This window comes from Mauremys reevesii, linkage group 3 (genome assembly GCF_016161935.1).
Source record: "Mauremys reevesii isolate NIE-2019 linkage group 3, ASM1616193v1, whole genome shotgun sequence".
In the NCBI taxonomy this organism is placed as follows: domain Eukaryota; kingdom Metazoa; phylum Chordata; order Testudines; family Geoemydidae; genus Mauremys; species Mauremys reevesii.
The window spans coordinates 204818295-204829555 of NC_052625.1; the positions used below are offsets into that span (position 1 = coordinate 204818295).

The 11261-nt window shown below is 47.2% G+C and overlaps 1 protein-coding gene across 1 annotated transcript in view; it reads right to left on the bottom strand.

Annotated features, from left to right (window-relative positions):
* Positions 1-10055, bottom strand: part of SELENOI (selenoprotein I) — a 63173-nt gene extending 53118 nt beyond the window's left edge. Inside the window, exon 1 of the mRNA XM_039531123.1 lies at positions 9944-10055. Coding sequence (XP_039387057.1) covers positions 9944-10000 — 57 coding nt within the window. The 5' untranslated portion in view covers positions 10001-10055. The remainder of the gene's footprint in view (positions 1-9943) is intronic.
* Positions 10056-11261: the final 1206 nt, after the last annotated feature.

The window sequence follows — 11261 nt, forward strand, 5'->3', positions numbered from 1 at the left end:
CAGCGCTTTAACGTGGTTTGTGTGATTGCGGTGCAGTGCTGAGAGAGAGAGAGCTCTCCCAGTGCTCTAAAAAACCCACCTCCACGAGGGGCGTAGCTCCCAGTGCTAGTACACTGTCTACACTGGGCTTTACAGCGCTGAAACTTCCTGCACTCCGGGGGGGTGTTTTTTCACATCCCTGAGCAAGAAAGTTGCAGCGCTGTAAATTGCCAGTGTAGACAAGCCCTTAGTCATTCTCCATTAGCAGAGGTGTGGGCAAATAAGAGTTAAACAGCATTCTTTACAGGTGTCCTACACAAAGGAAAGTCTTTAGACTCGTGAAAAGCAAAACAGTACAGTGGTACACTGAGCTAAGTCAACTGTGCAAGCCCTAATTGTGTAAACATTTTCTGAGCCAGGGACTTTGAAAAAGTACTTCAGCTCATTATGGAAATCAAAGTATTGTTTCCATAATGAGCTGAAGTACTTTTTCAAACAGTCCCAGCAAGCCAAACACCAAGTGTTAGTCAGCAGAGAACATTTATAATAGGATTTATTGTAGCAGAGACGCAAAACAGTCACTGGACTGTTGTCGTAGTTTTAATCCCATCAGAAAGACTCAGAGTGCTAATTTCTCCTACCTGCCAACAGAACACAGGTCATTTCCCTGATTACAATGCATCCCTTTGGGGACCTCCATGTGAAGCGGACATCGCCAATTCCTTACAGTAATTTCCTGACTTACATGCCTTGAGAGAGGAAGGACACTTCATGTGACCAGAGCATCTCATGTGCTAACAACTATGCAGCAGACGGAGCGTACAGGAGGAGACTCACTCTTCATGAGCTGCTAGCCTTGGATAAAATAGCGGAAGAATATTATTTCAATTGTAAGCATGGCAATCACTTTTGCAGCATCCCTTTAGGGCGATATCTTTGCTGTAAAGTTAACTCTGGCGCCTTCCTGGGTGTTGCCCCTACCCAGCGCCCATCCACACACACAGACTTCTCACCTGAGCACGGTGGGGCTGCCTAGCCAGCACATTCTGGGATCTAGGCTGAAGCCCAAGCGTTGCTTACACTAGGGTTGGTAAGTCCTGCTGATGCCATCCCATTATTCCACCTCCCCCGCTCCCTGGGTGCTCAAAAGGACAGTCAAGTTCTCCCACAATTCACTGAGAAGGAGTCAGAGCAGCTCAGCTTACTGCAGCGCTAAGAACCATGGGATATACCCCCAGAAGTCCTAGTGTGGATGCAGTAGAGTGGACACACTTGACTACAGCTGCTTACACCTGAGCCAAGCCAAACCAGGAAGCAATGCACTGCATTAACTGCAGTGAAGATTGTATACCTTCATTACTCTGAGGGCCACCTTAAATCCCATCTCCTCCTGGAGGAGAAGCGAATGAGCTCCCTTCCGAATCCATCAGTTCTTAAGTAGCTGGAAGTTGTGGCTGTTGAACACACAAGGTAACGCTCCCCTCCCCCCAGGAAGTAAGAGTGCTATAGCTAGCTCTTGATCTGGTGAGCAGGAGACCACAATGCAAAGTCTAATGCGAGTCACCCCATGCTAGGAGGGCTCCTCTGTGACAAGAGGGTGTCTTCTACCAGGACTCTGAACGTGGATACTCTCTCACCCCTGTTTAAATGCTGAATGTCACCTAATCTCTTCATTAGACGCTCCCAAAGCCACCAAATCAACAAGAATCTAAATCCCTGCTCTGAAAGCAAGGGACCAAGCAAAGCCAGCCCTGTTCTGTGCCCTTTGCATGTAAGCTAGAGGAAGTGCTCATGACACAAGCACACAACTCATGCTAGCCCTTCACCCTTCCAGAGCAAGGCAGAGACCCTCCGCAAGATGCACGGGGCTTGAAGATTGACCAGACACCTAACAGCCAGAGGACTCAACCTACTAGCCCAGAGGCAGAAATGTAAAATGAAGAAGGTGGGGGCTCCAGCAGGGAGGTCTTAGGACAAGACTTTGGGGTGGGGTGAAAGCTGGGCTACTCGGCAAACACCTACTGGGGACGGCATTTGGATTTTGGCCTGGACTCTACCTCCAGATATCAGGTGTCTGAACAGCTGCTGCACACATTTGGGGGTGGGGGTAGTTTCCACTCCTCTCCCCCAGTACCCTGTGAGTAACTGCTGTGCCAAATTCTGTAGCTCCACGCAGCAGCACTAGTGTGAAATGGACAATTCTTGACAGCATCATAGTTGCCCACAGGTTTCTAAATAGCAGCAGAAAAACTGATCAGACGTCCTGATTTCACACGGCTGCTGCTTGTGGCTCCAGTGCCTCTACTTGGCAGAACCAACTCTCTTCGTACTCAGGGCTTGTCTAAACAGAAAAGGTTATCTGTTCACTTATACCAGCCTAACATATCATTTATAACATGTTATCGTTATTTGTATTAGCGGAGCACGAGGTACACCAACATAAATCCCTGCGTGAACAGTCTTAGCAACTTAAACTAAACCAGAAAGAAGCACTAATTCTGGAATAAGAACGTCTACACTGGGAGGTATGCCAGTAGAACTACAACAGAGTAATTATTCCAGAGGTTAACTTCACAGCCATTAGGGCTAGTTATAATTTAATTAGATGAAAGTTTATATTCTGCAGAAATTGGTGGCTTAGCTACCAACTCTAGCAAGGGAAAGCTACCCACTCAGTAGTAGAGGATTTTTCACATTCAATTCAGGTCACCCAAAATCAGGACTCAAATTTATGAGGAGGCTCTGAGCGGATGGAGGGAGCAAAAATTATCTGGTGAAACAAATGAAAAATAAGGAACAGAGTAGTTAGCCGCCCAAGAAGAATGTCACAGGACAGAGAAGGCTGCAGTCTTCAGCCCCTGAACATTACTAAAGATAGACCAAGGTTTCTCAAACAGGGGTTGCCACTTGTGTAGGGAAAGCCCCTGGCGGGCCAGGCCGGTGTGTTTACCTGCCCCATCCACAGGTCTGGCCGATTGCGGCTCCCACTGACAGCAGATCGCTGCTCCAGGCCAATGGGGGCTGGGGGCTTTGTAATTACGCTGACGTTCTGTTGCTATGACAGTAAATACTGCAAAGCTCCAACCACAGCTAAAATATCTTGAAATGCAAGAGTCACTTTCTCATACACAAGTTGGAGGAAAAGGTTTGACAGTTCTTCTAGAAAGCAATCAAGGATCCACTAGAGTATAAAGTGCCTTATCAAGAGCTAACGTTAATCAAGTAGAGACAGAGGCCTAAGCCTCCTGATGTCCTTTTAGAGAGATGAATGGAGACATGCAGTTTGGTAGCAACATTCAATGAGAAGCCACCAAGCGACCTTCTTCTTAGGCATGCTGGAGACAGCTCAGACTTGAATAGCTTAGAACACAATGCACAAGACCCAGATGCTTGCCTTTAATGGTATACGCTACCAGCAAGCTGTTGGCAAGATCTCAGCTGTCCCTTAAAGGCACACGTAGGTTAGAGGCCTGGACTGAACAAGTAGGCTAGTTGCTTATGCCTCTGCCGAATGTGTTCTGGACATTTTTCTGGAGAGTAAACCAAAGCTCCTAACCTCAATTCACTGCTTAGATTAGAAAGTAGCCATCAACTCTTTTCCTGCCCCAGAGGTATAGCATATCTGTAACAGGGCAGTCATTTGGCCTGCTGTTCTACAAGGCCACATTGACAACATTGGACATGTATTTCAAAAACAGCAGAGAGCAACCTGCTATCCCAGGCAAGTTTTCAGAAAGCTACCATGCTCTATCAGACAATACTGTAGTACATATTACAGCAGATCTATTAGGAAACAGTTTTAGACCTTTAACAAAGACATAAGAAAAATAACGTGCTTTGGCAGATACTAGTCACTCTATCCTACAATCATCATAACAGGAATGATAATTAGTAATGCTATAAAGGTCTGGCCGTATTTGTTACAGCATCCTGTTAGTTAACATGATGATATGCCCCACTCTGCTTTAAAAAAAACCCACTGCATTATTTAAAAATGAATACATCATTTTTCCAGAGATTAACTAAACTCATTCTTTGGGGCAGTACATGCCATTCAAAGCTTCTCCTTCTCCACATACCCACTGCTTCATCTAGAGGAAGAATGAAAAAGAATGCAGACTGTTTTTGTGGGAGTGGTAGGAACTGGCCATTCAACTACATTAGCTTCAAATCTGATATGCAAGTTGTTAGCACCAACTGAAAAGCCCTCTGAGTTGGAGAAATAAAGAAGTCATTTTTAACTTTTGGGGGGTAATTTTTAAAAATGAGACCCTGCAGTAAATCAGTAATGCACACTAAGCTCTATCAGTATTCTGAAAAGAAATCCTAATTTTCTGAGGAGCTTATAATTTCAGAAACAGCTGCTGAGAGTGTGTCACAGACACTTTCAATTCATTCATGACACAGCAGCATTCTACATGATGGAGAACAGATTACGTTTAGTCTACAGACTCCTAGAGAATTCTGGAGTGCTCAGGACTTGAATAAAGCACATTCTGAAGCCAATGCTAAGGAATCAGCAGCCCAAGGTTGGGTGGGAAGAAAGCCAGAAAATATCTAAAAAGCACTCTGCAGACCAGAAGAACCTAGAAAGCATGAAGCATAATAATGACAAAGAGGGTTGCAAACACCATTTGATTTGTCCAATATAGTAACAGGCCTCTAGGAGCAGTTTGTTTGCCACATCCACCCATAACCTTTTCATATCTGGCCTTCGGCCACATCATTTTTGCTGCTGTCACCCATGAACATGATATTAAAAATCAACAGAACATTTGGACGTCTAGTACCTGGAGCACTGTCTCACAGCAGAGATGCTGTAGCCAGAACATTCAGCACAAGTCAATTTACTCAATAGTACCAGATGTTCCACAGCTACCTATAGCAGATGTTCCACAGCTACCTATAGCAGATTCACATACAAGATCAATTAAGCAAAAGGGCGCAGCCTAAGATATGGCTCTCTCTGCACTGGGCGGTTTTGATCAGGCCAATGTTTTTAATTAGGTCGTAGAAGGAAATTATAACCATGCCATGCTTTCAATCAAGACCCTGTGTCTAATCTGTAAAGATTTTGTTGGACTAAAGCCTCTCTTCTGATGAGCCACCTCACAGTTTCATACCACAAGACAATTGTGCTTGACAGGAATACTGCTGCAGATGAATCTGCTCAGAGTGAAGCTCTGCAGAGATCCTTTGACTGCATCTCCTAACCAGACCAGAATGAGACCAGGCTCGTTTATTTTCAAAGCATGAAGCAAGATTTCCCCCCCCACCCCCACCCCTTTTTCTCCATCCTTCCCCAGTAATAAGGTTTAAAGAACAGCTATCATTTCTCATGGGGGAGGGGAGGAATGAGAAGCAAGTAACACCAGCTGCAGCAAGGAATGAAGAAGAATAAGCTCCCTCATGGGCAAATTCATTGTTACTGTATGTAACACCCAGATAACATCATAATAAATTAGAAATGCTTAAGATAGACTAATGTCTCCTTGCCCAGATCTCAGTATTACCTTCCTGTTTATAACAGAGGATAGTATTGAAGTCTCCATATGGCAACTGGGAGAGATCAGAAAAATCAGCACTTCCTGATGCATAATATCTAATTCTGCCTGCAGCATCTGTACATTCAGAACTTCCTGCTTATTTCCGTTAGCATTCATCTAGTGCCTGAGCAGAAGATCACACATCAGGAATCTGCAAGCTAGAGGCTTGGAGTTACAGAGACTAGCATCCAGGAGGACCTTGCATCTTTACAAAGCAATTAAAACCAAGGTACCTGTATTAAAAGACAACAGACTGAGGCTTTCACATAACTAATAGTGGGACTTTGAATCTTAGGATGGTTTGTCTCAAGAATAAGGAAAGAGGTGACTGTGAAAGGAAAATGAATAGAAAACTACTTGTCATTGATAATCCAAGAGAAAAGCAAGCTAAAGATGGAAATATTTTATGACCCAATAGTTGTTATAATATAAAAAGCCACTCCTTACTTTTAAGAACCAACTGTTGCTTCTGGCTTATTAAAAATTACACCTCCAAATCACAGGAGTGAACTCCTCAGGATGCTTTTATTTTTCACCCTGCCAGCTACCGGCATTCCCTGCCTAGGTACTTATATGGCTCCCATCACTGCAATATCCAAGTAGCTCCCACAAGTAAAAAGTTACAATATTTCTCACTTCCTTCTTTGCTGACAAGAAGATGGCTTGGGTCTCTTTTCTTCTACTGGACAGACACTGGACTGGGACTCAGACAACCCAGGTTCAATTTCCAGCTCTGCCACTTCTTTGCTGGGAGCCCTTGAAGCACAGGGAAGGAATTGACTTGTGCAATTTCCCTATCTGTATAATGGGAACAATTATACTAACTGCCTTTGTAAAGTGCTTTGAGGCCTATGGATGAAAAACATGCATTATATAAGAGGTAGGCATTACTGTAACTAAGTAGTGAATATGTTATTTCAAGAAGGGCTGGATTTCCTTCAAGCCTCCCCAACACCAAGACTTTTGAAGTAGTCATTTGTTTGTGTTTTCTCACCTAGCCACCCAATTTGGAGTACACATTGAGACCACTTCTTAGCCTGCACCCATCATACACTTCCCTAAAATACTGGAGAGAACCAAGTATCTCATGGCAGAACTCTGGTCTACAATCACTGTGAAGCACCAAGTACGCTTATTGTTAAATTGTACAACAATACTTACTGTTAAACTGTTTGCTGGCAAGCTGGCGTACCACTGGAGAATCGTACCTACACAACTATTCTCCTTTCAGTGGCAGAAAGTTTTAAACAGCAGAATAGATCCTTCAAGATAGTGCTTTGGATGCTGGAGGCCATAAATGGGTGTGCTTGAGCAGACCCCATGTTATATCCTTCAGATCTTTCAGGTTTCTTTGCCATCTTTAATAATACAGGGCTACATTTTGTAGAATTTTATATGCAGCAAAATTATCATGACTTTGAACAAGACACCTTTACTTTGGATTCCAGACCTCTATCCTTCCAGTAGCAGAAATAATTTGCACACCAACACGTGTCAGAGTATAGGATGCTGAGATACACATGCAGAATCAGAAGTTAGAAAGATGATAAAAATAGGCCACATTTCTCCTGCCACCTCCACTCAACTTTACTGTGATTAGAGTTGCTGGAGTGTCCAAAGGCTCAATCAAGACTGAGGTCCCATTATCCACATCACTGAGGCAGGCACCATATCTGCCCAAGACAGCATTGGCCAGGAGGGTTGGGAGAGAACAGCAAAAAAAGGCAGCCACCTGTTCTATGCAGGTATCAGAGGGGTAGCCGTGTTAGTCTGGATCTCTAAAAGCGGCAGAGTCCTGTGGCACCTTATAGACTAACAAACGTATTGGAGCATGAGCTTTCGTGGGTAAATACCCACTTCGGCGGATGCATCCAACGAAGTGGGTATTCACTCACGAAAGCTCATGCTCCAATATGTTTGTTAGTCTATAAGGTGCCACTGTTCTATGCAGTTTTCCAGGTGGTTTTCAGCCACCAACTTCCAAACTTGGGGAAGTGAATCATTATCTCCATTTTACAGATGGGGAAATTGCACTTCCCTCCCTCAGAGGAGCATTATAAAGAGAAATACATGTAAAGGTTGTGGAACATAATCTATAGAAATGGGGGCCCTGAGGAATTAAGATAAAGATACAATTTTAGCCCCTGAAGCTGCAAACACTTATGCATGAGCACAGTCCCATGGAAGTCAGAGACTATTCATGTGAGTCATGTTACATATCTACTTAAATAAGTGTTTGCAGGATCATGGGCTAAATTTTCAATCTTGTGGGTTTTGCCTATATCGGCTTTGGAAGATTCAAGTAAGATACCCTATTACTGTGGCATTTTTAAACGGCATGTAAAATTTAACAAATAAATTTTACTATAAAGTCGCATTAACACAAATTTTCAAAGCCTGAACGTGACTTGATTTAATAATAAAAAAAATCTAATGATTTAAACCTGTCTATCCCAGTTCCTAATCTGTAAAATGGGGATAAGAACACTCCTACCTCCAAGGGGTGTGGTGAGAATAAATAAGCAATTGCTATGATAATGGAAGCCATACAAGTCCCTACAATACATAGAGCAATTCTGCTGCTGGTTTGCTCAGGAGACCCAGCTCTCGCGAGGGATGGCCCAAGACTGTGGCACTCGCTCTCTTACCCATTTCCAGCCCATGCACAAAGCACAGTTCCTCCCCCTTAGTTTTCTATTAGCCTGACGTGTCATGGGTTTGGAAAGGCACCCATACACAATCATTCCCCTTAGGTGAGGCACAGAGGAACCCCACTTGACTGGTATTAATCATGAGGTTTAACTCTTGAAGGTGCTCAGAGACCAAGGTGATAAGTGCTATATAAAAAACCTAAATGGGATACAATACCATGCTAGTACCCGAGAACCAGACAGCAAAACTAAGTAGAAGGTGAAGTTAACCTGTCTAGTTTCACTCCTGATGCGGGGGCCAGGCGGGGGGGATGAATATCAATTATAAAAAAATGAATCCAATTTTTATAGTTATTTTGATCTGAGTGAAGTTTTATTAGTACTACAGATTAATATGAGTCTTATGTCAAGTACCCTAGAACATTATAAAAGGGACCACGAGTTTTGGTACGTCTGCTTCTGTATACTGAAATTTGGATATCCCCCAAAAAGTCTACTCGTGTTTACAATTATTTCCTTAAATAGGTTTCATCGATGTACACTTACTCATTGCTCCCACACATTTTCAGCTGTATTATCTACATCAGAGGATCAGCTTCTGTATAAGAATACCCATCAGTTTTGCGAGATAAAACAGCAACGTACACCCATGTATTTAACATGGTTGATTCCATAAGGTGTTTGCAGCTGAATACAGATCTAAGTCCCACGACTCCCATTAATATCAAGGTGACTCACGTGACTCAGGCCCCATGCAGCAAGCTGACAGCACACTCCTACTGCGGAAAGCCACAAGCCCAGTCAACAACAACATTGCAACACAAAACAGTCCTACTGCGGAAAGCCACAAACCCAGTTAACAACAGCACTGCCACACAAACAGCCAGGTGTACACACCCACTGTATTCAGAACACAGTGCGAAAACCCCAATCCTGTGTCATCACTAGCTTCACTCAGTCATGTTACAAAAGCTGCTGCTGCTGCCAAACAGCCTGATTAGACAGAGAAGGATTTTCTCAGCCTGAGAAAAGACTGCACAGAAAGTGAGAGTCGGGCAGTAAAAGCTTTTTTTAAAAAAAAAAAAACCCGCACCCATTTAAAATGAGCAAAGCAGCCACAGCCACAGTAAAGGTCACAGGTTTCCCTGGGGACTCCATTATACCTTCATCACACACGGTAAGAGTTCTTGGGGGGAGACAAAGGAAACGGCTCCCGCGATTGAACTTGGCCGGCTTTAGTCAGTAGGATGTGAATCCGGATCAGAGCCAGCCCGGCGGGCTCGGGCAATAACCAGCAGCACCCCGGAGTGGGCGCTCACCGGGGGGGGGGATCTACCCCCAGGGCGACCCCTGAGCGAAGGGGGGGGCGCAGCACGAGGAGCAGCCCCCCACCCCCCCGGGCAGGCAGGCGGGCGGGGCCCGGCGCACCCGACCCGGGCGCGGGGAAGATGGAGAATCGCACCTCACGCCCCAGCGGCCCCCAGCGCTGGCAGGTGGGATCCGCGCCCGGGGCCGTCCCGCCATCCCGGATCTCCGGCAGGAGCCGGGCGCATGGAGCGGGCACCCGGCCCCGGGCAGGCGGCGGGGCCGGGAAGGCGCCGACACCCGCCACCGCGCACGTGTCACGGCGCCCCGGGGGACAGCGGGGCGCGTCCGCGGGGCTGGGCCGCCGCCTCAGGCGCGTTGCCTCGGGAAATGCCCCCGGGGCTCCCCACAGGAACCCCGCCCATCACCCCCTCCCCCGGGGCTCCCCCCGCCCGCAGGCACCTTGTACTTGTCGAAGCCGGCCAGCTGCTCGGGGGTCACGTACTCGTAGCCGGCCATGGCGGCGGGCGAGGAAGCGGCCGGTCTGACAGCAGCAGCAGCCGCGAGGGGACTGGCAGCGCGGAGCAGACCTGACTTGGCCCCCGCCGGCTGCCGTCGCCGCCGCCTCCCGTATCACGCTCACGCCCTCCCCTGGCTCGGCATCAGCCCACCCGGCGTGCCTGGTGACGTCACCGCGTCGGCCCTCCCGCTGCCGCCATCTTGGGACAGGCAGGGCAGGCCCTGCCTGTGATCACGTGGCACCTCCCAGACAGGCTGCGCATGGCCCTGAGGCTGGGTCACCCTGGGGCCAGGCAGGGCTGCCCCCTGCAGGGGGAGAGGGGAGCCCCTTGCTGCAAGGGGGCCAATGGGGACAGGATCCCAGGCACCCTAGCGAAAGGGGGGGGGGTCCTCTGCAGGCAGCCCAGCCAGCAGGGTCCCAGCCCATTGCTGTAGCCCCCAGGGCTGGAGGGGCCGGGACCCTGCTGGGCTGCAGGTGCTGCACTCACGCAGGATGGTCTGTCCGCATAGGCTGCAGCCTCAGAGGTGCTGTGGCCGCCAGCGGGAGCCGGCTGGACCCTACAGATTAATCCTTGAGGAAAAGTAGCCGTTTGTAAATAGGGGGTTATATAATTACACAGCTATCGGTGACACTGCCACTTACTGCATCTGAGGCTGCAAGGCCTGGGCACTGCAGTTCCACAGTAGTAACAAAATCCCCACCCATTCTAAGGCTGGGGAGAACCAGGCTTCCAGGTCTCCAGGCCTTTGCAGGAGGCTCTGATACATGCTGTGCTCAACGCTCCCTCTGTGTTTTGATGCTCAGACCTGCTATGGCCCGCACAAAGCAGCCATAAACCCAGCTAAGGATTCCCCTTCTATACAGGAGTTGCTGACTGGTGTAGAGGCAGTACACCAGGGGTTCTCAAACGGGGTCAGGACCACTCGGGGTTGTGAGGTTATTACATGGGGGTCACGAGCTGTCAGCCTCCACCCCAAACCTCGCTTTGCCTCCAGCATTTATAATGGTATTAAATATATAAACAAGTGATTTTAATGTATAAGGCTTGTGTGAAAGGGATCACCAGTACAAAAGTCTGAGAACCTCTGTAGTACACCATCACCCCAATCCCTGGTGCAGACGGCTTGGCCAAGGAAACAAGGGTGTGTCCGTGTGCTCTGGTGAAATGACCTGCGGGGTTGTTGGCAGCCAGCACAATGTATAGCAGTCTTCAGTTCAAAGGATCTAACACTATAAGTTGCTGTTATTCATCACTCAGTG